Source organism: Neovison vison, chromosome 1, assembly GCF_020171115.1.
Source record: "Neovison vison isolate M4711 chromosome 1, ASM_NN_V1, whole genome shotgun sequence".
NCBI classification, from domain to species: domain Eukaryota; kingdom Metazoa; phylum Chordata; class Mammalia; order Carnivora; family Mustelidae; genus Neogale; species Neogale vison.
In genome coordinates, this window is record NC_058091.1 from 87,957,740 (window position 1) to 87,983,283 (window position 25,544).

Here is a 25,544-nt window from a genome sequence, read left to right on the forward strand (position 1 = left end):
TAATTTCTCCCCAGGATCACCTGTTTCACTTACGTAGCATGGAGATTCAAAGGGAGATTTTCCTATTATAATAACTATATGAAATGTGTTCAGCATTTTAGAAATCTTTCAAAAAACTATATTCAATTAACTTTTATGTGAAAAATACATACAAATGTACTCTAAAAGGTAAAAGTTATCCACAGTTCTACAACTCAAAATACATGAAGGTTTACTGAGTGCTTACTATGTGCTAGGCATTGTTCTAAACTCCTTACATGTGTTTTGTCATTATGTGTGAGGTAGGCAATAATTTTGTTCCGGGGTATAAGTTAGATTTAGATCTAAACAATGTGGCTCAAGTGCCAGTCCTCCTAATCTTACTGAATGGAATTTTCCTCCATTGCTCTAACCCATTCCCCAGAGAGCATCACTATTGATATTTTGGTGTTTGTCCATCTAGCCTTTTTGCTATGGCCACACACAGAGACACAAACATAAAGGAGCTCATGCTAGACATATTATTTCATGGCTTGTGTTTTTCATTTAATATATCTAGAACGTCTTTCCATTTCAACAGGTATCTACATAATATTCCTTGGTGTGGATATAGCATAATTTCCTTAATCAGCCTTCCATTATTGGATATTAAAAGAGTTTCTAAGAGTTAATTCTTGTAACTTGTGATAAGCATAACTTACTTTTCCTCACTTTAAAATGTTTGAAGAAAATACATTATTAGCATGGATTATTTTCACGTGACACTAATGTCTCTTAAAACACTAATGTTTGTGGAACCCTGGGAAGCGAATCCAGATACTTCACTACCTTCAGAAAGCTTCAGCTTGCAATCCCCTTCTTCTGCACTCCGAGTCACGTAGCAGAACCTGCTGTCACTCACCCTCCCACCCCACATCACCAAACCATCCCCACAAACTCAAATATCTCAGCCTAGAAGACAAGACCTAAAACAGCAGGGACCAGAGAGATATGGAGTAGCCATACTTCTCCCCAGCTCAGACCCAGCTTTTTGACTTCTGAGTGTGTTTGGCTGAGGAAACATGACTCCTTCAGTGAAGACATTAATGACTACCAGTGGGTGGGCAAACAGAGAGACCCTGGAAGAATTGGGTCAAGGAGAGACTCCCTGGGGTGAGGGGAGGGGTGAGTAAGATGGTAGATGCCTGCTATTGACAGCAAGATAAATGTTGACTCCTATGTTTCCTTCAAGGACAGAGTGAAGTTTCAGATTGTTTTGATGACTTTTTGTTGGTGTCAGCCTGGGTGTCCTTGACAGCCTGGGTGTTCCTTGAAAGACAGGACCTTCACCAAGTCCCCCTTGAGTTTTGTTATGCATATGACCACCACAGTAGGAGGGAAAAAAGGACTTGTTGGTTTATTTTTTAGGTTTGGGTGGGGGAGTGTTGTTCATTTGTTTTTTACTTAGGTCTTTTTCTAACTTCAGTACCTACTCTCAGGGGTCAAGAAGTTAATCTTTTTCTTTTGGTTGAACAATTTTTTTGTTGTTGGACGTTTTTAAACTTATCTTATTTTTTTATTATGTTATGTTAGTCACCATACAGTACGTCATTAGTTTTTGATATTGTGTTCTGTGACTCCTTGTTTGCATTTAACACCCAGTGCTCCATGCAATAGGTGCCCTCCTTAATACCTGTCACCAGGCTCACTCATCCTCCACCCCAAAACCTAACTTTGATTCCCAGCGTCCATAGTCTCTCATGGTTCATCTCCCACTCTGATTTCATACCCCCCCATTTTCCCCCTTCCTTCTCCTAATGTCCTCCATGCTATTCCTTATATTCCACAAATAAGTGAAACCATATGATAATTGTATTTCTCTGTTTGACTTCAGTGAAAAAAGAGACTTGTTTTGAGAACTCCAGTAAGGATTCCCAGGAGAAAGAAGCTCCGGCAGCAGAAGAGGCAGTAGCAGTTAGGAAAGACAAGGCAAGCCAGATTTTTGACCCTTGGGAAGCTGAGTTAGGATTAGAATTTACATTAAGAACTTTTATTTCACCATGCCATCTGGGTGACAAATGAGAGGAAGGAGAAAACACTGATGATTGCATAAAAGGTTTTATGGGCTAGGCCTGCAGGGGGCAACAGTAACTTCCAGAGCCCAGTCACTTGGCCACCTCTAACTGCAAGAAAGGCTGGACTGTAATCATCTAGCTATGTTCTCAGGAGGAAATAATTTGGGGAGCAACTACTGAACAACTTGACTTTCAAGAGTCAAGACTTTGGGAAAAAGTTAACCTGTCTGCACCTCAATTTCCCCTATCTTTAAAATGATAGGAGAGTACCTTCCTTCCAGGATGTTTGAGCCATTAATGTATGTAAAGGAATGTGGCCCATAAGAAGCACTCCATAGTTGTTGGCTTACTAGCCTTAATCATTGTGTCCCCAGGCCTGAGCAGTGGCTGGCAGTCAGCAGATCCCTACAAGTACCATCTAATGACTGTAACTCCAGGTGCTCTAGTCTGAGTAAATCCTTTGGGTTTGGACAGCTCATGAGGAACCTGACCCCTGGGATGGCTCATAGTGCTGTAGCCAGGAAACCTGAGTTGAAAAGACCATGGTGAATACAGGCTCCCTCAGGGGGAGTGTAGACTAAAATATAGACCAAGAGGCAGTATTAGGAGCCTAGAACCATTGAGGACCAGAGGTCAAATAAGTCCACAGGTCAGTGTCAATGACATTCTCAGAGCAAGGCCAGGTAGGGTGGGAGGTCAGGGTGCAGTAGTTGCCCATTCTCTAGGAGTCAGATATAGGGAGTTGGAAGAACAGAGCAGAGACCTGGAGGGCTAAAGTGATGCTCAGAGCATCCTGCTCTCCACCTCCTTCAACTTGGGGTTGTTCCTGAGTGTCCTCATGCAACCACAGACTGCGGATAGAACCACATCCTCGGCACAGGGAGCCTGGGATGTCCCAAGTGACAAGTGCTTAGCTTGCCTTCCTCCCTGAGGAAGACCTTTCCCTTGCACCCAGCCTGCCAAACCTCAGACTGCCCCCCACTCTTCACCTCTCCAACCCCTCTACCTTTCTGGCCATAAAGCAGTCTGACCCTCAGGTCCCATCCTGTAGGCAGGCTGACCTTTCACTGTAATTGAGGGCAATCTGAAAGACAAAAAAACATTCACAAACAAGCTGCTTGAGCAAGAGGTGGTAAATTCCCTGTCCTTGAAGAGACTGAGGCAGACACTGCATGACTCACTGGGATTTTGCAGGTGGACTCACTGGCAGTTAGATTCGATGATCTTTAAATGTTATCCTTGAGAAGTGATGTATCAGCAGTCAAGCAATCTTTTCCATGACATGGCAGGACCCCACCCTCTGCCCCCATGGCCTGGAGTTCCCACAGTTCAGAGTCACTCCTTGGGAGTGCTTAATAAAGAAGGGAGCTCTGTTCCCATAATAGCCCTGTGCAAGGGCACCAGGGCAAAACAGGAGGTAACCCTCAACCTGCTGTCCTTGATGTGCAGCTTGTAGAATACATGATAGCTTCTGTGGAAGGCAGAGGAACCCAGATCAGTTCTGGTGGAGCTGCAGGGGCCACCAAGGGAAGGAAATTCCCACGCCCCACCTTGAATGGCAAGGCCAAGGGTTAAGGAAGACCGCTGAGCAGCAGGCACTGCCCGTCCTGTCAGGGTCATTTGTGAGAATCAAAATCAGAAGGTCAGGAAGGAGAGGAGGAGCTGGGATGGAGAGATAGAACTTAGTGGCCCTCGGAGAGTTGGGCAGGGGCTGTCCTGAGGAGGTCACCAAAGAGGAACTTGCACAGCATGTCAGGATTTCATAGGCCCTGGTCAGGAAGGAAGTGAGGGTCACAGAGTGTGGAGAAGATTGGGTGACTTGGAGCACTGGTGTCCAGATCCTATTTAACTGGACTCTACTTCAGTATCCCTCCTCCCAGACCCTGGGGAGAGGAGCAGGCAGGTGTCTAGAGACCCCTTCTATAGGCCCCAGAGCCTACCCATCATAGCCTTCACACTCAAAGCTTCTCCCCTCTGAATGATAATGACTTTCCTTTCCTCCTTCCTCCTCATTGCCCTTGTAGGAAGCAATGATCTTTTGATGGTTTGGGACCCTCTTTGCCATGCTGAAGTCCTCCCCCCACTCATCACTGGTAGAGCAGCCCTATGCCTCACAAGTACTTGCTAAGTGCTCACTGCTCAGTGAAGTCTATCCTTAGCTCTTGAGCTCCCTATCTGGGGCAGTTGACTTGGTGGGCTGGGGTCTGGTTCCAGGGATGCAGGCATATTCTACAGTCAGAAGGGGATCAGGCATGGGTTTCAGTTTGGGCTGAGTATTGACGTAGATGGAGTCCTCAGGGCCAAATTGATTCAGGTGGATAAGTGAGGCATAGCAGATGGCCCCAGTGTCCTCATCAGAGCCCTTCCGTTGATCCGAGCCCTAGGAATCAAAGGAGACAGACATTCAATGTACAAATCATAGCTGGGTGTGGTCCGTGGCCCCAGGGCTGCCCTGAGCTGGGTGGAGGACAGAGACAGTGATAAGGTGTGGAACAGAGTATGAACCCTGCAGAGCCTCTGGGAATGGCTAAGGGCAGCAAAGTCACCATCACTAAAGATGTTTAAGAATAGGCTAAGGAAGGGGTGCCTGGGTGGCTCAGTGGATTAGAGCCTCTGCGTTCAGCTCAGGTCCTGATCTCAGGGTCCTGGGATTGAGCCCCGCATCGTGCTCTCTGCTTGGCGGGGAGCCTGCTTCCCCTCTCTCTGCCTGTGTCTCTGCCTACTTGTAATCTCTGTCTGTCAAATAAATAAATAAAATCTTTGGGAAAAAAATGGGCTAAAGAAGACAACATAGGGTGTGACCCGTGGACCAACAGCACTGGCATCACCTAGCAGCTGGATAAAATCTCAGGCTCCACCTAAGCTCTAGGAAGGCAGTCTCTGGGGGTGGTGTCCAGGAAATTCTGTTTGTACAAGTTCTCCAGGAGTTTTTTATCTACACATGTTTGAAGAACACTGAGCTAGAAGAGCAATTGGTAGGGATGTTATTTGTAGAGTTGATCCCAGCATTACAGAGGGTTGTACCAGATGACTTTAAATCCTCCCAATCCTGCAATTCTGTGATTTCAAGAGTTTTAGATCTTTAGACAAGACAGACCTACCCAACAGCAATAGCCCAGTCCCCAGTTCCTGATGAGAGAGCACCTAGGGAGCTGTGATTTTACCATGTGACCCCCACCCCCCTAGCTGACTGGACTGGTGGCAGCCACGCCATGAGAGGGACCCCCTATTAACAGTTGACTCCTGTGGGGGTGAAGATCAAAAGCTGGGGAGTCAACTTCTCTTTCTCTCTAAGTGGTTTGAATTGGGAAGGATGGGGTCAAGGGTGCATGTAGATGAGGCAACAGGAGTGTGAGGAGTCACGAGTGAGCCCCAGGGCAGAGTGAACAGAAACTACAAGTAAATACAAGCTGGGAAGCTGGAAAACTACAACAACCACCAAACAAAAAACACTGACAAACAAGATACCCAGGAAAGCTGAGATCGCCTCTGCCTTGGTGAGAGGTCCTTCCTATGCCCAGTGCCCGGTTCCTTCTGGACTGAGATGTTGTTATAGATGTGGTGGGATTTGTCCTCACCTGTGAAGGAAAGAGTCCAATTTGGGGCAGGGATCTCTCCACAGGTCTCATTCCTCTGAGAATGCAGGGGTGCCAGAGGTCCCCACTGGCTGAGGGACCAGGGCTGGGTCTGGAAACCCCACCCTGCCCCGGGGGGGCTCACTAATGGCCAGCACACAGCATCCAGGGGTCAGACCTTGGTGCCAAGGGGCAAATCAGACTGGCGGCATGCAGCAAATCTGCATAAAACTGGTAAAGCTGAATCAATCTCAGTCACTGAAAGTTCCAAATTTAAAAATCCATTTAAGTATAATCTATTTGCTGGTGAAGTTATCTATAATGCCTTTCAAAATTTTGAACCAAGAACCACAATGAGAAACATTTTATCTTATTTCTACATATACAAACACACAGACTCATACACACACTCTCTCTCCTAAAATAAAAGTCCAATGAAAAAATATTTATCCTTCCAATGTGATATTTTGCTTTTCTATTTTAGTTTATGAAAATAGTATTGTGACCCACTAAGTTTACTTTACATAATTTGAAAAATACGTATATAAAATTTTACAACCCATTACTACGTTAGGATTTTGATAGCTCGAAAAATTAAAGTCATTAAGGTTCAACATAGCGCTGCCCCACTTCCACATTTCAAAAAAGTTGTCACCACACACATTACTGGATTATACGGTTAATAAATATGCAATATGTGCTAAACAAACCAAACAACAAAAAAGAAGGCCAGAATCATCAAAAGGCACTAATCTGATAAGCCTTGCACAAAATGCTGGTGATTTTACATGTGATTAATGCTAAAAAAAAAAAAAAAAACTTGCAACTTGAACATTAAAAAAATCCTTCAATGGGGCGCCTGGGTGGCTCAGTGGGTTAAAGCCTCTGCCTTCAGCTCAGGTCATGATCCCAGGGTCCTGGAAATCAAGCCCCGCATCGGTCTCTCTGCTCAGAGGGGAGCCTGCTTCCCCCTCTCTCTGTCTCTGGCTGCCTCTCTGCCCACCTGTGCTCTCTGTCTGTCAAATAAATAAATAAAATCTTTTAAAAAAATCCTTTAATGCTTTTAGGAAGACAAAATTTTAAAACAATAGTGACAATTTAAAAAAATACTCTTGTGGTGCCTGGGTAGCTCAGTCGGTTAAGCATTTGCTTTTGGCTCAGATCGTGATCCCGGGGTCCTGGGATTGAGACCCGCATCAGACTCCCTGCTCAGCAGGGAGCCTGCTTCCCCCTCTGCCTGCTGCTCCCCCTGTGTGTGTACTCGCTCTCACTATCTCTCTCTCTCTGTCAAATAAATAAATAAAATCTTAAAACACATATAAACACATAATAAAGTTTTCCAGATAAATTTGTTTAAAAATCCTTATCTATAAGAAAAGGGCAAAATATACACTCCCCAATAGATACTAGAATACCCAGTTTTTGGCGAATAAGGCTTAGAAGGGGCTGACCTTGAGCCTCTGAGGAGAATGACCCCACCTGCTGCTCTGACAAACCAAGAGAACACAGCAATCCTGACCACTCACCACACAAGCCTCAGTTTCCCTGTTGGTAAAATGGGCATGAGAAGCCCAGTCTTCAGGCTCATGGGCATGGGAACATCATGGCTAAGCCCTCAGTGGTCTACTTGGAGCCAGCACTGGAGTTTACCTTTTGCGGCGCTTCTGCGGGCTTTCCTGAAGTACAGGATCATAAGGAGGATGAGCACCAGCACCAGCAGGACACCCAATGTAGAGCTGGGAACGATGAGCTGCCAGTTGCCCTGAGGGCTTTGGAATGACGAATGACCAGCCAGGTGAGGCAAGTGGGAGCCAACCTTCTGCCCAAGAAGGCATCCCTCTCCCCACCTGGGTGATCGCGACTGACCCTCCTGTTGAGCTGGCCATGGTCAAGGGCTCTGCCCCATAAGCCATGCATGTCCAGCCACGTCCAGCCACGTCCAGCCACGTCTGGCCATGTCTGGCCACATCTGGGCTTGTTTCTTCCTCTGTGAAACGGGAATGCTTTCCTCCTTTTCCCTTTTCTGGCTGCTGTCCCCTAACTTGAACCTTGTTGCAGGGTCTGTACTCACCCCTCCCACATCCTGCTCTCTACTATTCTTGGTCCCAGTTCCTTACCCCTGCCCATGAGATGGGCTCAGCTGGTGCCCTGTGACCAACAGCGCTGCCACATAATAAATGCTTTTGAACAAGACCTGTCTTAGGTCAAAGGCAGAACACTAAGGTAGGCTTCCTTACACTGCAGCAGGCTCCCAGGGAAGGTGTCTGGGGTGTCAAGGGTTGAAGCCCTGAGCCTGGGTGGCAGCTGCTGTAAGGACCCCCCTATGCTCCATGACCAGCACCACGCAGCTTCTGGGTAAAGCGCCTTGAAGCAAGGAACCAGGGGTTTGTGAGAACCCTGGGCTCCCATCGCAGTGAGGGTGTGTGGGCAGAAGGCAGGGGAGGGTGAAGGCCGGAAGAAAAACAGCTGTCGGGTCACTCCCAGGGGCTGGGGCCTAGAAACCATCAGGCAGGATGACAGAGGAAATCAGGCCATGGACTGTAGTAACTACAAAGTGCACCCTTTCCCGGGACCCCGGCAGCTTTGGGATAGAGAAAGGCTGGAAGAGGGGAGAGGGAAATGAGGCAGCCCTGGTCACATGGCTGGCATTGAGTCAGACCCAATTCTACCTCATCTTCTCAGCCCTCTGTACAGCGGTGGTTGCCAACTGGCGGTGCTTGTGTCTCCCAAGGCAAGCTTGGCAATATCTGGAGACGCTTGGATTTTGTTGTCGCAACTGGGCGATCCAGGGGGACATTGGCACTGCTGCTACTGATGGGTAGGGGTCAGGGATGTTGCCAAATAGCCTACGGTGCACAGGACACCCCTCACACCAAATGTCAACATGCCAAAGGCAAGCAGGCACCTGCTGTAACGTGAGGATGTCATTGGCCCCATTCTGCAGATGAGAAAACTGAGGTTTAAAGAGGCAAAGCAACCTGGTGCAAATGGTGTGACTCCCATTTCATCCCCTGAGAGCCAGATAGTGGTGGGGATGTGGCAGCTGGAGGAAATTTGCCACAGCTGGCCATGGGTAGGAGGACGTGGAGGGCAGGGAAGATGGGGACGGAGTACCTGTCAGTGACAGGGTTGGCGGCAGAAGTCCAGGCGGGGGTCCCACTGGTGCTCCTGGCAGTAGGCAGAATTGAAGCTGTAAGAGATGACAATGAGGGGAGCACTCCCATGTGTTTGCCCCACTTTTCAGGCTCCCCACTGCTAGTCCTTGGCCCTGGAAAAGAGGAGCCCATCCAGGGCCCTGGGCCAGGTGAGGACTCTGAGAAGCACCATGCCTCATGCCCTGCACCAGGCCCTCTATGCGGGAGTTACTCTGTGTGGGATTTCCCTCTCAGTCAAGTGCTCCAGTGTGAGAGGCTTTAGGTTAGGATCACACTGTCACTAGTATATTGGATATACTACAGTCTTTTCCGTTTTCATTGTTCTTGACCATGTTATGCACTCTCAACCGAAAATGCGTCCCTCCCACCTCCCACCCCCCATCCCACTTCTGTCTCTTCTGGATCAATTCCTGCTCACTCATAAGGCCCAAGTGGTATCACCTCCTTTGGGGAATCCTCTAGGAGAATCCATACCACTGCTTTCTCCAGCAACCTGGTCCCTCCCTTCACTGGGCCACCACCTACCACCCACCAACTTAACCCTTCACTTCTGTGTCGGCCTTGGATGCAGGGACCAGCGGGGGATGCTGTGGGCTCCTCCAGCACAGGATAGAGTCTCAAGGTGTTTGATTTCCCTTCCAGGGTGCAGCCCCTGCCGTACATGGAGTGGACAGTGAGCCATGGCTTGGGTGGTTGGTGAATGACCAAGCAGCTGACCAGGGTCCTCTGGGTGCCCAGCTCACCAGATGGCTGAGCAGGCTTGGCAGCTGGTCTGGGAAGATGCCATTCAAGCCCTGGCCATCACAGGGAAACACGGGGGCTTTGTAAGTCTGAGATTTTTCAGGAAAAACACCAGGGCCTCAGTTAAGACTATCGCCCAGCTTCCCACCTGAGCCTTAAGGAGCCTTAAGGACCTGACTCTAAGGAGCAGGTCCAGGGTGAGGACACAGGCTCTCTGAGCCCTTGGCCACCACACCTCCCTGTCTCATCCCCAGAGTCCCCTGTCTGCCTCCCTAGTTGGCTCCTGCCTGTCCACATTTCTTAATCCACCGAGCCACCTGCAACTCAAGCACTACCCTTTGAGAGAAAGCTGGGGTTAGGGCCAAGAGTCGGGATGCCCAGGGATGGCCGAATCAGCCAGTCTTGCTCAAACCTGAGAAGGCTTTACAGTCATTACAAACCAGTGGAGGAGTTCATAACAACAAAAATGTTCAGAGAAATGCATGTGATGGGAAAGGAAGAACCACGGGAGCCAGCAGGTCTGAGTTCTGGTGCCTGATCTGCTCTTCACCAGAGGTGACTCTGGGCAAGGGGCACCCATTTTGGGCTGTGAGAGCACTGAAGACAACTATTTTGGAGTCCTTTCTAGCTCTAACATCTTGTGACTCAGGATGATTGAGAACCACACAAAGAAGGGAAAGGACTCACCCCGAGATACCACCAGATGGATGTTTCTGTGAAAAAATTTCCTGGAGGATTTATAGAATCCACATGAATAAGATCCAGAGTCTTCTACCCTGAGCTCGGTCATGGTGACGATGAAGTAGCCCCGGCCGACTTTATCCTCAATGGAGTTTCGAGGCTTCACCCAGAGTTGGGGTGAGATGGCTAACAGGGTACAGGTACGTGGTAAGTCCCACTTGCACCAGAATTTCACAGCTTCTGAGTCTTTCTGGGGCAGGTACAGGCACTTCACAGAGAAGGACTCCCCTTCCAGGAGATGCAGCAACTCTGGCTTCTGTCCCCATGAGCCTGAAAGTACACTCTCACGTCAGGGAGCCACCCCTCAGACACGGTGGGGCTGGCAGGTGGGTGCCCCGGCCGTCCCTCTGCATGGCCCCTCTCTTGGCCACCTCACCTGGCCATCTCCCTCCTCCTGCCCCTTTCCCTCCCTCGGCCCCCCTCATCACCTGAGGCCAGGAGCACCAGCAGGACAGGCGGCAGCAGGCATGTGGCCTCCCAGGCCATGGGCCCTCTTCTTGAGCTGGGGTGGGAGCAGGGAAGCCCTGAGGAGAAGGAGCCGGAGCTGGGGCGCAGGGGTGGGGATTTGGCCTAGCCACTCTCACTTGTCCAGGAAGAAGAGCTGAGGGAGGCCAAGTCCTCCAGGGGGCAGCGGGAGGCCTGGGAGGAGGAGAGGTCTTGGCCTGTAAGCAGGAGCCTTTCGCTGCAGGTGCGACATGTGTGCCGGGTCCAGTCTCAGAGCTGAGGCTCCAGGGGATTCTGAAGCTTCTGTCAGCTGACTCTTGCCCAGCCTCTTCCTCCTTGCTGCACTGGGGTTAGGATGTAGAAAGCTGTGAAAGTCCAGGAAGAAACTGTTGAAACCAGAACCTATTTCTCCTTTCTGCTTTCCCCTCTAATCCACCACTTCCTCCCTGTTCCCAAGTCCTCCCTGCAAGTAAAAAGGTTCAGCTGAAGGTGAGTGACAGAGTTAGGGGACCCTTGGGAGGTGCCCAGTGGTCCGAGACTTCCTGCCCAGGCCTGTCTGGGAGCTGGGGAGCTCTGTGAGGACTGGAGGGACCGAGGAGAAAGGAGAGGGAGAGTCATTTCCAGAAATGGAGGTACGGGGAATGCCCCTGGTAGGGGTGGGAGAGCGTGAAGCTGGGGACATAATCAGTGGGGAGGGGAGTCGGTGGGGGGAGATAGATGCAGAAGGATGGGACCTGGGGGGTTCCTCCTCCAGGTCACCCCAGTTCCCCAGTTCCCCAGTTCCCAGCCTGCCATAATCACTCCGTAAGCATTTGTCAAAGGACCACAGTAATCAAGCACATTTTAAGGAATAATTGTCATTAGAAGAGCTACTATAATCACAGGCTCTTTACAACCCAGAAAGAAGAAAACCCCGTGAAAATGCAACGTGGCAGGTCAGGCATGTGGTGTACAGACTCTGAGGTGGAGATGAACACAGCAGGCCTAAGGTGCCCAGGGAACAAGCCGGGACTAGGAGGACAGGAAGCAGAACAGGACAACAGGAAGCTCAGGGTGTGAAGACTTCCGAGGACAGGAGGCTCTCCAGAACGGCAAGGGAATGATGGGGCTTCAGGCCCTGCAGCGGCCCTTTGGGAGTGGGCGGTGGCACGTGGCCACCTTCAGGCCTCTCCGGGAAGGGCCTGGCTCTGTAGAGCTGCAGCAGCCCCCAGAGGGGCTCTCACTACTCCCAGCAGTGGGGTAAGAAGTACATCAGCCTGAAGGAGAAGCATCCCCAACTCAGTACCATGCAACCATATGGGAGAACTGTGACCCTGAGGCTTGCTTGCTGGCGTCCCTGTGGGGGCATGTGTGCCCCATGGTGACAGACCCACCTGCCATGCTCTGCAGAGGAAAACCCCCTCGGTGCTGTTTTTTTTTGTTTTTGTTTTTTTTATGTGCCCTTGCCCTTGGTCATGACAGGAAGCCCTTCACAGGTGTATCCCATCATCACAGCCCACTGCTAGGAAGCTTCATTGCCTTACCCACTAAGGGCAGCGGCAGCCTTGGCCCGTTCAATACTCGCAGGTGTCCCGCCCTTCCCTGCCCTCTGTCTGTCCGGGTTCTGGGGCCTCCTGCAGCTCCAAGGCGAGAAGGAGAAGCAGGAAGGAGAAAATGAAGCACTGGGGCTTTGAGGACAATGTCCCAGAGCACTGGAGATCCAAAGAAGCCCCTCAGGGCCCGCTGGACGTGGAGAGCAGGGGCAGGGCATCTAGAGCACTTTCTAAGTGCCCTGAGTTCTTACTGTGGGGTTCATGTGGGAGCAGGATCTGTGAGTGGGCATGTGGCGCAGGCTCCCACCGCCCCCCGTTCCAGGAGCCTCTCATCCTGGGCAAAAAGGGATGGCAGGTCTCCTCATAGCTTCCCTACCTAGCATCAGGGCACAGCCAAATGCCTCTGCCTGGGTCCAGCGCCCACAATGTGAGGCCTGACCATGTGCCCCTCTACCCTCCCTTGCCCCTTCCAGTTGAGCACAAAACAGAGAAATAGGGTCCAAAGGTCTTCAGTGCAGACAAAGACCACTGGAGCTGGAGGAGAGCTTGCAGGCCAGCAATCACGAGGCATTTACTCAGGTGCATGAGGTTCAGGTGACTCCTTTTTATCCCAAAGGCAGTCTTGAGAGGTAGGCATTAGTGTCCCCTTTCACGAGAGGAAAATGAGAGCCAGCAGGGTTAGTGACTCACATAGGGTTACACAGACAGGTGGCCTCACTGGGCCGCAGTCTTAAGCCCTCTGCCGTTCTCTCACAGGACATCCTGTTCTCAGATGAGGCAGGGTGGTCAGTGTGCTGTTGGAGGATCGCGAATGGAGGGGGGCTCTTAGGGAGCTATTTTCCCCCAGGGATATTAAGCCCCCTCCTAGTTAGACACCAAGGTCATGACCAACCTCTCCTTGTATGGAGGATGGGGGGGTTGAGGGGGGTTGGGTGTGTGTGTGTGTGTCCTGGCACCAGGTTTGTCAGTTCCTCAATCTGAGTCTCTCCTCTAGTGCCCTCTCCTGGACATAGGAAAGAGATGCCTCCTCCGTGCAGTCCCCCGGGATTATCTCCGGCCCCTTTCTCTCTCCCCACATCCATTCTGGAGTGGTCTCCCAGTACCCATCAAGGCCTGAGCTGTGTCACTCTCCTGACTATGACATTTGCTCCCCCACCTGGGAGGTCCTTGTCCCAGGGTGGGGAGTGAAGATGTCACATCAATCCCTGGGGGCTTATTCCAGGTGCTCAGGCTGGTGGAGCCCCTGTTCCACGGGACAAAGCCAGCCCATATTCTCCAGTCCTCACTGTGGAAGAGGCCAAGTCTGAGCCAGGAGCCAGTGAAGCTGAGGCCAGACTCCTAAAGCCCTTGGGCCCCCATCGAGGCTCCTCAGCTCCATCCTCCCTACCCCTACCCCACCCAGGTGTTCCTCCAGCTATGCTCTATTCCAAGCTGTCCTTGCTGGGTCACAAGTAGCTCCTCTCTTCCCAGGGGACAGTGAGTCCCAGGGGAAGGCAGATGATCTACTCTTTCTCTGAACCGTGGCCTCCCCTGCAGTGGACTCTGGAGGGCTCTCAGTCTCCTGTGGGAGCTCAGACCTGGAGCTGGGAACTGGGGGAGAGGGCCCTGAGTGCAGCCTCTAAACACCAGTCTGGGGACGGGCTGATCCTGACACCACGAGGCTCTGGGCAACCTCGTCACAGCTTTCCCTGGAGAGCTGGCCAATGGGTAGCACCAGTGGGAAGGTGGGCTCTGCTGGTTCCCAGAACTTGAGTGACAAGCAGCTGCGGTCAGGGCAGGACACATCTAGAGGCCCATCAGAGGTCACAGGACCCTGTGGATGGGGAACTTGGACTGCGCTGGGGTCCTCTACTGCCAACACACCTGTGGACCTCCAGCTCTTGGTCACTGTTCCTTCCCCTCCATGGCAGGACCCTTGAGACACTGATTGCCTCTGGGACTCTTTTTCTTCCCCAAGCACATGGGGAAGCTTGAGGGGAGCAGAGGAAAGCTGAGGACACAGGGTTCCAGATGGGGAGAGGGCAGCCGTTCACCTGTCCGCTCCCCTCAGCTCCATAGCAAGGGGTTCCGAGGCCCACAGAACCAGAACTCTCTGTGTACAGCACCGTCAAGTCTTCCCCACCACCCAGAGGGGACTCAGGGCTCTGCAGCTCTGAGCTGATTCCCCTCAGTGGCTTCCCCTGGGGTTTCCTGCCTGGTACCCCAATCTGGGGGCTGTCCCAGGCCCCCGGCAGCCCAAGAGGACTGAGTGGGCGAAGAGCAGCCTCTGGTTCTGGAGAGGCCTGAGTCCAGCCTTGAGCAAGTCCTCGGCCCTCAGCTGGGTTCCAGTTCAAACAGGCCCCCGTCTTCATCCTCCTCTGGCCTCCAAAGGCCCCTCCCTCACGCAATCCATAGTTAAGTTGCCTCAGACCAAGCAGGCTTCCATGGAGGCTCCAGTCTTCCAAGTGAGTCCCTCCAGGGTCTAGCAGGATTGTTGCACACCCTGTAGCCTGTGAAGACAAGGAGAGAGATGCAGAGGGGCAGGGCTCCTGCCAGGGCCAGTCCACCCCTCTTCTGGCTCTGCCCTCTGCTTCCTGCCAGGTCAGCCCCAGAGGGTCATGCCATGCTGTTCCTGCCTGCCTGCCCTCCCCCCACCCTCCTCCCTCGCCTGAGGGCTGAGCAGTCCTTGTGGCTGGATGCAGGTGATGACATACCACTTGGGGACAGAGTGCAGTCAGGCGCTTAGGCAAGTGTGTCAAGCCCCCGTGCTCTGCCCCACCCCTCCCCGGAGGACGGGAGAGTGGGTTGTACTCACTTCCCCTGTGTCTCTTCTTCCAGAGCCCATAGACCACGATCAACATCAGAGACACTGGGAGGAAGATCAGCAACCCCGGGAGCACAATGGAATACAAATCCTGGTGCCTGAGGGGACAGGACAGAGTGGGGAGGCGGTGAGCATCCAGGTGCCCCCCTGACCCATGTCTTCTGGATGCCACGTAAGAAGAGCTGGGACCAGGAGAAATCCTCACAGCCCTGGTGGGAGTGACTGCCTCCCTTCCTTGGGGATCCAGCCATGGCAGAAGGAAGTGAGGAGCTCAGAGGTCAGGGGAAGAAGTCCCAGGTGGAGAAGGGCATCTCTCCACTTGAGCACCTTCCCTCCATTGTTCCCCCAAACCTGCTCATCACTGAGGATGAGAAATCTAAGAGACCCCCATTTGTGACAGAAGAAACTGAGAGTCTTGCTCTCCTCGTAGTGAGAGCCTCTCCTCACGGCCCTTCCCTCCTTTGTCCTCTGAAGCAGATGTGGTAGGTGCACAACCTATATGCCCTTGCACCAGCCCTCAGCACCTCCATCTAAATTTTTTTCAGCCCTTGGACCTTCTCCTGTCAGTACAGTCCTCTTTGCCACCCATGGCAGGCAGCCCCTCACTGATGACCAATACGAGCAGTGTTGGTGTAAGAGTTGGTGTATTAATACCCCAGCTCCCTCGCCCTTCAGCTGGGAGTCTGATCCTGGGCCCCAGAGCTTCCTCTAGCCTTGTGCTCTGCTGCCCACAGTGGTGGCCAGCTTGATTAGGTTCTCTACCAACTGCTTCTCTTTCTCCCTTACCCCTGCTCTTTCCAGTACTCCAGGTCCCAGAGGCTGCTTCTGGGGGAGCCCAAATTAAAGTATCCACCATTTCCCACTTTCTACTCCCAAGTCACATCCTTGTCCTGGCCCAACCTTCTCCTCTCCACCCAGACTCATGCTGATCCATCTCCAACCCTCACTTCTCACTGTCATCCTCTATGTCCCCTCTCCAGCCTGACATCTGGCCTCCCACGACCTCCCACTCAGCATCAGGCCAGACCGACCTCCTGAAAAGGAAAGCTCTGCTATCACATCTGCACCTTGAGGTCTATTCAGGCACCAGTTACTGTTGCTGGATGTGGTCAAAAGCCACCCAAGCCCAGGACCCACAGGTACCTGACAGGGGATAATTTGTTGAGGAGAGACCCGCCGGTGTGGCACACTCCTGTGGTGGGTGATCTGGTGTGCAGATGCCCAGCCCTGGTGGAGATGGATGCTGGGGCAGCAGAGGAGGCTCTGGCATCGCTTGGAGACACAGTCACTGTCTGGGATTCCATGGCCTTCCTGGGCCCCATGGTAGAAGGGCCAGGGCTGGTGAAGCTGAAGCCTGTCATGGAGGTCAGTCTGATGGACTCTGAGGCAGTCGGGGGCACGAGACTGGTCAAAGTGAGGAGGCCAGGAGTGAAAACTGTCATGCTGGTGGTGAAAGGGGCATCAGGGCCTGAGGTGGGGGCTGGGCCCGATGTGACAACAATTCTGCTCTTGAGGATATTGGCCAGCTGTCTAAGAGGAGTGCTTCTCCTGGTTGTGGAGGCTAAGGAGTCAGAGAGGGAAGAATGTTAGACTGAGTCAGGGGCCTCACTGATGGGAACAGATCCTTGTCTCCCCTCCTTGACCCTGGACCAAGGATTCTGCTCTGCTGTGTGACCAAATGTGGGCTTGTCAGGGAGAAGAAGCAGGCACAGTAAAGAAGGAAGAGGCTCTCCCAGTTTCTTTAGCTTTCCCTTTCAGGCCAACTCTCCCCCCTGTCTCCACCTCTCTAGTTACCTCCAGACCTTCCTTACTCCTGCATGCCAAAGAGATTTCTTCACTAGCATGTTGAACAGGGACCTTCCAGGTGTTCCATAATTGGTGACCAGGGTCCAGAAATGAGGACAAGGAAGCAGTGAAGGCCCACATTCCAAAGACCGCCTCCAGCAGCAGGGTCAGATGCCCACCTTAGGAGCTTAAGAAGAGACACCTGCTCTTATCATCCATCCACTCAGCCTTTAACCTCACATTTTCTAGAAGGCTGGCATTTGGGTGGTGAAGAAGAAGGGGTTGTAGAAATCATGAGGTCCCATCTGTGGTGGTGTGGTGGAGTCTATCTTTGCAGAGAGCAAGAGAATTGGAGAGAGATGGTAGGGAAGAGAGAGGGCTGACACAGGCTGCCACATCCCATGACTGTGCATGGCAAGGACACACTCCTGAGGGCTAAATGGCCACCATGGAAGGTACCCATCTTTCTGGGCAAGGGAACCCAGAACAAGCAGCACTGGTGAGAGTGGGGATGGGGGAAGAGGCTGACCTGGAGCCAGACCTCCCACATCATCCTACTCAGCAGTGGAGAGACCTCAAAGAACCCTCAGAGAACTCACGTGTGCATGTCTTAGGAGAGCCAGCATTTAGAGACCCACCTTACAGAGGATCACAAAGGGCTGGGTAGAAAAAAGTAACACCCAACAAAGAGGAGAAGGCAGGATGAGGTTACTGAGAAGAACCCCACCTTCCCCACCTGCTGGGATGAAGGAGAGGGAGTTAGGCAGCAGGCTAATACCCTCCTTCCTACTCTGGGTGGCTTGGGCTATAACCTATGGTCTTCAAGGAGTAGAAGAGCATATATTGCTAGAAGATTAGAGTTTTTAAATGGGCTGAGGATTTTTTATTCCCTAATAACTGAAAAGGTCTGCTAAGTTGGAATCTCCCCAAATGGTCTTTTTAAAAGGTAGACCATGGGATTTGACAAGGGAGGGGGGTATATGCAAAGAGAAAAACAGAACCATTTCATGTTTGTATCCCTGCAGATTAAGACTTTTATACACCTGATTTTAACTATTTCTTGGGTCTAAAGCAGAAATGGAGAGGGGAAATGAGATTCGGCCCCACATCTTAGAGACAGCAGTTGCCCTAGCTCAGTCACAACAGAAGAGGGGGATGCAGGTGGGCCAGGGGATGGGGAAGGGTCAATAACTCATGCCATCACCATTGGCTGTTTTTTTCATGTTCTCTTGTTGGTTCCTCATTCTTTCCTATCTTATAAATGTGGGGGAACCTCAGGGCTTGACCCTTCTCTCTTTTTTTACACTGAAGGGAGAACTTCTCCATCCCCTTGATTTTTTAACAGATTTTTTTGAAATATTATTCACATTCCACATACCACACCCACTTGTAGCACCAAATTCAATGACTTTTAGTCTATTCACAGAGTCATACAGCCACCACCACAGTCAATTTTGGAATATACCCACCATCTCCAAAAGAAATCCCCACCCTTTAGCTATTAACCTCTACCTCTCCTTCTTCCCTCCCCCCACTCTAAGCAACAACTAATCCTCTTTCTGTCTGTATAGAATTCTCAAATCCCCTAGACTTTAAACCATCTTCACAAAGGACTTCCTGGGTGGCTCAGTCAGTTAAGCATTTGACTTTGGTTCAGGTCCTGATCTCAGGGTCGTGGGATAGAGCCCCTCTTCCCTCTGGCTCCCTACTCAGCAGGGAGTCTACTTCTCACTCTCCCTCTCCCCCTGCCTCTGCCCTCCCCCACTCATACTCACTATGTCTCAAATAAATGGATTTTTAAAAATCTTAAAAAAAAATAAAAATGAAAATAAACTATCTTCACAGGGATACTTCCCCTGTGTATATCCCCAGCTCTGACCTCTCAGCTAAGCTCCAGGATTCACTGCTGCTCCATTTGCCCACTTGGGGTTCTAGGAGGTGTCTTGAACTTAACATGACAAAAGATAGCTCTTGATTTTTATCCTCCAAACTAGCATCTCTCCAGAGTCACCCTACCCAATAAATGGCACCGACATGCACCTTGCTGATGGAATAAAAAACCTTACAGTCACTCTTGGTTCCTCCCTTTTATTCACCTGTCTTACCTCCAAAGTTTACAGAGTGGGCGGGAAGTCTTAACATCAAAGATTTGAACCACTTCTCTCCACCTCATGTCCTACTTTAGGACACTCATTCTCAGCCAGAATACACACAATGGCCTCTCGGCTCATCTCCTATCCTTCCACAATCCACTCTACAGCAGCCATTATACTCTTTTTTATTTTCCAGCCATTATACTCTTAAAGACAAGTCACAACACACTCCTGTAAACACTCCAATAGCTTCCTACTATACTTAGAATGAAACCCAAACGTGGCATTATAGACTTTAGAAAGGCTGCTATTTGACTCTCCCAACCTTATCTCCTGCCACTGTGCCCCACACTCAATATGGGGCAGCAACACAGCCCTGCCTTATACAAGCCCGGCTCTTTCTCACCGCAGGGCCTTTGCACATGCAGTACTCCCTGCCTAGAATACAAAGCACCCACATTTCAACAGGGCTAGAAAGCTCTTCTCACACAGGACTCTGCCTGATGTCATCTGCTCAGGGAGGTCCTCTCTAGTCTCCCATGCTTCACTAGCTCCCCCCCCAACCACCACCAACACTGAGTTACTACCCAGTTTGTCACACTGCTTGATTTTCTTAAGAACATTTATTGTTATCTATAATTATTCTTCTGATGATGAGCAACCGCCTGTCATCTCTCATACGGCAGGACTGTGTCTAGTCTCTGGCACAGATTCGGGACTCGGTGAATGTATATTGAACAGATGATGGAATAAAAACAAAGCACAGAGAGCCCTAAGTGTGAATCTTGTCTCTGCCACTTGCTACCTCTGTGACTGTGGACAAGGTCAGATCCACAGAGGGTTTTTTAGATCTCATTTTCTTCATTGGTAAAGTGGGAGACAACAATGCCCGTGAAGATGTCAGTAAAGGAACCGTGAAAACCCTGTAGCACAGCATGCCCATTGATGGATTATTCTTCTCACTACATCTGCTGTGAGTGGAGTATGGGGCAGGGAAGACACCCCTACCCTCCCAGTGCCCTGGCAGGCCTGCTCACCTGGAGACACTTCCAGTAGGAAACCCGTCAGGGGGTACAGGGTTCCTGAGCTGTTGCGCATGCACCAGTACCTGCCGGAGTCCTGGCGCCTGAGGGCCGCCATGGTGATCTTGACCACCTTGGCCTTGGGATCGTCCTGCAGCTGGTAACGCGTCCCCTGTACCCAGCCCCGGGCGAATCCAGGCTCACACCGCTTCCTCCTGATTTTGCACCATACCTTGCCCTCCATGTGGTTTTTGCGGCTCTTGTAGGAGCACTGCACAGACAGAGTCTCCCCTTCAAAGTGCTGGACTTTAGTGTACACGTTCTCGGCAGGGACACCTGGGGAGACACTGCTGGTGAGCAAGGTCTGGAGAGAGAGGAGGAAGGAGGCATCTCAAAGGCTGGGATGAGGGGAGAGGAGGTGGATACGACCCTGCTGTCATGGAACCAGAGTTCCAGGGAGAAACACAGCCCTGCTCCGAAAGAACTCCTCCATCCAAGAGAGGAGATGCACAGGCCCTGCTTCAAGCAAGCTCCCAGTCTGAGGGGGAAGACACAGGCCACTCCCTCAAGGAGCTTCCAGTCTTTTAGAGTAGTAGACAGTAGCCCTGCCTTCTGGAAGTTCCCAAACTAGAAGGAAGACAATAGTCCATGCCCTTGGTGAGTTCTAGGAGGAAGATATAAGACTAGCCCTCAAGGAACTCCCAGTCTGATGGTTGAGACATAGGCACAGCCTTCAGGGAACCCCCAGGCTAATGGAGGAAACTCAGCCTTTACACTCAGGGAGCTCCAACTGACATAGCCCCTTTTTTCATGGTCTTTTCTAGCCCAATGGGAAGGTAATAGCCCCATCTTCAGGGTCTTGTGGGAAAGACCTAGGTCTTGCCCTCAGTGAGAGATATACAGAAGTCACAAAGTTACAAAATTCCAGAGCACAAACAGCTTAGATAAAAAAGAAAATCCAATAGTTGAAAAAATTAAGAGTAGTTATTTATTTCACAAATAACTTCATCGTAGTTGTCTTTTAAATAGCAAGGTGCTATAGGTCATTTTCGGTGCGGTTTCATTTTAAAACATTCTAGTTGCATAAAACCCAGAGATTAAAAATGCGCAAACATACAAATAAATTCCCAATGGAGTACAAACCAAAGAACTATACCATTAGTCACAGTTCATCCATAGCCTGTTACAGTCTCCACCTAGAAATAAGATGTGATCTGTGCATTTCACAATCCACGGCTGGCGGGGAGAGAGTAGACCTAGGGCTGAAGGTGGGGAATCAGGGGACAGGGAGACGGGCAAAGCTGTGATGGTCTCCCTCCACCCCACTGCCCACCATACGCCCAGCATTTACCCCTCACATCCCCCAGAGCCTGCCGTCGACACACACACATACACACACACACACACACACACACACACACACACTTCTCCCCAGCAGGACAGAGTGGAGAGCACACATTTTGGAGTCTAAATAAATATGGGCTTAAACCCTGGTTCCACCACTGACTAACTGTGTGAGTAGATCCCAAAAGTCTGCTGCTTCTTCTGTCTCAGGTCGACTGTGGGAACTGGGCCCCAGGACTGTGCCTGGAAGGGAGGTGGTGCTCCACGTGCTTCCCTTTCTCAAATCCAGGTTGCTTCAGACTTCTCCAGTGGAGCCCAGAGCTATGACAGCCAAGGACCCCACAAATGACAGGAGATGTCTACCTGCTTTCCCCCCAGCTGCACTACAGCTGAGAGTTGTGCTAAGGTAGCACCCTGTCTGGACATTCCTTTGTCCTGTACAAACCAAGAGAATGATCCAAGTCAGTTAACTGGCAATTGGGAGGTTGGAGGACCCCAGGATTACTTCACACTTCTTCCCTAGCAAGGAGAGGGGGCTTTCTAGGAGAAGTGCGGGGTCGGGAACTCTTGTAAAGGGTCTGTGTTCATTTGTGCCCACCTTCCACCCCTCTCACAGGTGGTGGCCAGAACTAAACAGGAGAGGGTAACTTGGTGACCATGGCAATAAGAAAGGCAGGACTGCAGAAGGCCCCCTCAAGGGGCATTTAGTAGCTATGGGGTGAGCAAGGCCCTCAAGGAGGGCCTCCCCCTCAGGACAGGGGGATGAGGAAGAACGTATTGGCACAAAGCACTCAGCCAGTTAAAACACACACACGTGATGCAATGATTCTTGTAAGAACCAAACAGGGCTTTCTAGAGAAGGGAAGGAGACTTTTTGGGTGAGGAAACAGAGTGTCCGTGATCCGAGGTCCTGACCAAGCCTGGCAGATGAATGGGCCCAGCATCGAGAGTCCAGAGTTTTATCTTAGTCTGTGAGTCCTGTGTTAACTTTGCCTGGGGCCAGATAGTGGGATGTGACCTTCTTACTTGTTAGGAGCCACTAGGTCAGCCCCATCTCCCTTCTCCTCCAACCCCACAAAGCTTCAAACAAGATTATTGGGCAAGGAAAAGCAGGGAGGGAGAGTCCAGAAAAAGGCTATTCCCTCCCTCCTATGCCAGCTCCTCTCACCTGAGACAGGGCGCTGGAACCACAGCAGCCCCAGCAGCAACAGCAGGAAGGTGGGAGCCATGGCTCCATCCAGTTGGGGACAGTCACAGGCCAGCAGGGGGGCGGGACACCTCGAATCCAGGGTTAAGGGCCCAGGCCAATGCAGGATGTGCCACTTAGGTCTGCCAGGGAAGGACCTGGCCTTCTCAAAGTGCAGTTGCCCATTTAGGGAAGTGAGGAAGTTGTGGGACCCACAGAGATCGGCAGACCGCAGGGCCCGCAGAGCATACCGAGGGCGGTGCTGGCTGTTGTTCACGCCCTCTTCCCCGAAGCTTCAGGCAGGTGTGGCTGCTCCACCCAGTCTGGGGCCCCTGCAGCGCAGGAAGGGCTCTCAGGGTTTGAAGACTTCCAATCCTTTCCTGGAAACTACCCGGTGGGTGTGCCTCCTATCTTGAAGCAGGGGATTCGTGTAGGGGACTGGGGTGTTTTCTGGACCCTCAACTACAGGCTCCCTGGGATTCCCTGGGCTCAGAGACCCAGGGGCTCGGGCTGGAGCAGGGCACCTCGGATCCTAGGTTTTCAGCAACACACATTCGCAATGAGTTTTCTTGTCAACTCCATTCATTCATTTGACTCAGCTCTCTATGATGCGCTCCTTCTGGTGCCCTCTTCTGCCAAGTTCCGGGCTGATGAGAACAGTCCCCCTCGCTCATACTAGCAAAGAACCCCTTCCGAGCTCAAAGGCGATCTTATTTCTGCTACAGTTAGAGTGACGGAAAAAAAGATGCAAATTGTTAAGGCTCAGGGCATAGTTTGGTCTCGCGCTGTGACACGTGGGGACACACACACACACACACACACACACACGGGCTGTCTTTCCTTTTGAGTACTCACTTGTCTCCTTATCTTTAGCCCTCTCTCGCATTCTCCTACCAACCAGTCTAATCACCCACCAGCTCCGCCCCTCCCCCCGCTTCCCTCTTGCAGGCTCCCCTCCCCCGCTTCTCCAAAAGCCACGCCCCCAGCCCCCCCTCCCCTGGCCCCCGACCTGGCCCCCTGCCGCATGCGCATGCCCACTCAACTTCCTCTCACTCAACCCTATCTTGCCCAGACAGCCGCCCGGCTGCAGCCAAAATAACCCAGCATTTGGCCCAAGACCCCACCCTTCACTCAGTCAAGTGCTCTAAGAATCAGAAAAATCGAATTCTGACGTCCAAGAGCTGTGTCATCTGCTCACTGGGGGCGAGGGGACCTACACGATTATGTGTTTCCCTCTACGCGCCTTTCTTTTCCTTAGACAGGAACTTTCTTTTCCTTAGACAGGACTCACAAGTAAAAAGTCTTCAACTGAGCTTGAACTCGCAAACACCAAACCAAGGAAGTTTGATCTCTGCTGACTCCAAACTTTCAGTCTCTTAACTTACTCTATTCATTCATCCGTTCCTCTCTACAGTCTTACGCACCACGTGAGGTGCCAAGCATATGGGGTAGAGGAATGTCACTTTAGACCTCTCAGCTCCCAGAAGACCTGTTTCACTTTCTTCATTCACCCTTCCTGTTTAATAGGTCTTCCCAGTGTTCAGATGACTGCGTTCAAAGGCTCTTTGCCCTCCCAATGCATGGTGTCTTCCTTCCTTTCTTCCATCCCAACCCTAAGTGGCTTCAAGAATGGGAGCGGGGAGGGGGGTGTTCCACTTACCTCTTGTAGGAACTTATTTCCTGGAATCACAGTGATAGCTGTGACGATAAAACCCAGTACTCTCATTCCACTGAGAGAGGAAGTATAAACTGGATTCATTGTTTCTTGAGAGAAATTTGGAAGGATTTATCAAGATCTCTAAAAAATGTGTATCCATCAGGCTTTTATGAACAAGATGATTTAACATAGCACTAGATTATTTTTCTTTGCATTTATTTTCCCATCAAAAACTAGGATCTAATTTAGAGTAAAATTCCCCTTTCCACAAAGAAAACTCCAGATTCAATTTTCTTCAACTTCTTCAGTGAGCTGTACCAAATACATAAAATGAATTAACACCGATGTTACGGAAACCGTTGAAGATAGAAGAGGAGATATATCCCAACTTGATTTGTAAGGTCAGAATATCCTTGACACTAAAACCTGACAAGGACATTACAGGAAAAGAGAAGTACAGATGTGCATGCTTTATGCACATAGATAGAAACATTTCTAACAAACCAAAAGCAAATCAAAACCGTCAATGTATATAATAACATAAAACAGTGTGACCAAATAGAGTTTATCTCTGGAATGCTACCTATGTTCAACATTTGAAAATCAGTCAACCTAATTCATCCCATCACCAGAATAAAGGACAATTATGGAATTATCTCAAACAGATGCAGAAAAAAGAATTTGCACTACTCCCACCACAACCACGACCAATTCATAATTAAAAACTCTCAGCAAAAAAAAAAAAAAAAAAAAAAAAAACAAAAAAAAAAAACGCTGTAGAAGAGAATGTCCTGGCTTTAATAAGGGACATTTACCAAAAACCTATCTCTAACATTGTATTTATGGCAAATATGTTTTATGTTGGCTGCATTTCCCTTAAGAGAGTTCAATGGTAGACGTAGATTCTGAGAGCTCAATGCCCTGGCCTTGCTAGATGGTCGGTGTTCTGAATATGATTCTGGGCTTTTCTTGTTTTGTGGATGTAATATCTTCTGTTCCCTGAAACATTTATCTTTCACTCACAAGCAATTATCCTGTTGGTTCAGTGTGATTTTTCTCTTAGGCTATGAATCTCCTCATGTATAGAGCAAACAGAATAATGGATCCTGGCTATCACATCTTATTTGCAGACAAAGCATTTTGGAATAATTGTCTTCTGCTCATATTTTGGGCTGCCAAGTCATCTGCTTTTGCCATGTTAATTGCATCTGAATTTTTTTTTTAACTTCTAGGAATTCCTCAGTTTCTGATCTGCTGATTACGACTTTTCTTATTTGCAATTTAACAATTTATTTTGGAGTATTTTAGCTTTTAACATATTCAAGCTAGGAGGAGAGGAAAGCTAGTGAGATTCGTGTGCCATCTTGCTTAGTTCCCCCTACACATTTCAGTTGCACTTGAGCCCAAGGAAAAATACAGAGGACTTTCAGGTA

The 25,544-nt window shown here is 50.4% G+C and overlaps 2 protein-coding genes across 2 annotated transcripts; both read right to left on the reverse strand.

Annotated features, from left to right (window-relative positions):
* Positions 1-1,980: 1,980 nt before the first annotated feature.
* LOC122907842 (trem-like transcript 4 protein) lies at positions 1,981-11,000 on the reverse strand. Its single transcript, XM_044250669.1, has 6 exons — positions 10,674-11,000; positions 10,192-10,515; positions 8,723-8,798; positions 7,259-7,377; positions 5,502-5,611; positions 1,981-4,413 (listed from the first exon to the last, which is right to left on the reverse strand). Exons 1-6 carry the CDS (start codon positions 10,729-10,731, stop codon positions 4,189-4,191), a joined length of 912 nt encoding a protein of 303 aa, XP_044106604.1. The 5' UTR covers positions 10,732-11,000; the 3' UTR covers positions 1,981-4,188.
* A 3,205-nt stretch (positions 11,001-14,205) lies between these two features.
* Positions 14,206-22,663, reverse strand: TREML2 (triggering receptor expressed on myeloid cells like 2). The gene is made up of 5 exons (XM_044250663.1): positions 22,437-22,663; positions 19,940-20,260; positions 16,168-16,585; positions 15,016-15,122; positions 14,206-14,710 (listed from the first exon to the last, which is right to left on the reverse strand). The coding sequence occupies exons 1-5, from the start codon at positions 22,495-22,497 to the stop codon at positions 14,616-14,618; spliced, it is 1,002 nt and encodes a 333-aa protein (XP_044106598.1). The 5' UTR covers positions 22,498-22,663; the 3' UTR covers positions 14,206-14,615.
* Between the last annotated feature and the right edge of the window lie 2,881 nt (positions 22,664-25,544).

Bases quoted from the DNA above. Each gene is read 5' to 3' on its own strand.
- TREML2 (XM_044250663.1), bottom strand. From the start codon at position 22,497: ATGGCTCCCACCTTCCTGCTGTTGCTGCTGGGGCTGCTGTGGTTCCAG. The intron at 20,261-22,436 runs GTGAGAGGAGCT...GTGTCTCCCCAG, and splicing joins GTTCCAGCGCCCTGTCTCAG to GTGTCCCTGCCGAGAACGTG. The intron at 16,586-19,939 runs GTGAGCAGGCCT...CTGACTCCTTAG, and splicing joins CCTACTGGAAGTGTCTCCAG to CCTCCACAACCAGGAGAAGC.
- LOC122907842 (XM_044250669.1), bottom strand. From the start codon at position 10,731: ATGGCCTGGGAGGCCACATGCCTGCTGCCGCCTGTCCTGCTGGTGCTC. The intron at 10,516-10,673 runs GTGATGAGGGGG...GTGTACTTTCAG, and splicing joins GCTGGTGCTCCTGGCCTCAG to GCTCATGGGGACAGAAGCCA. The intron at 4,414-5,501 runs GTATCTTGTTTG...TTTGATTCCTAG, and splicing joins GGCGATCTCAGCTTTCCTGG to GGCTCGGATCAACGGAAGGG.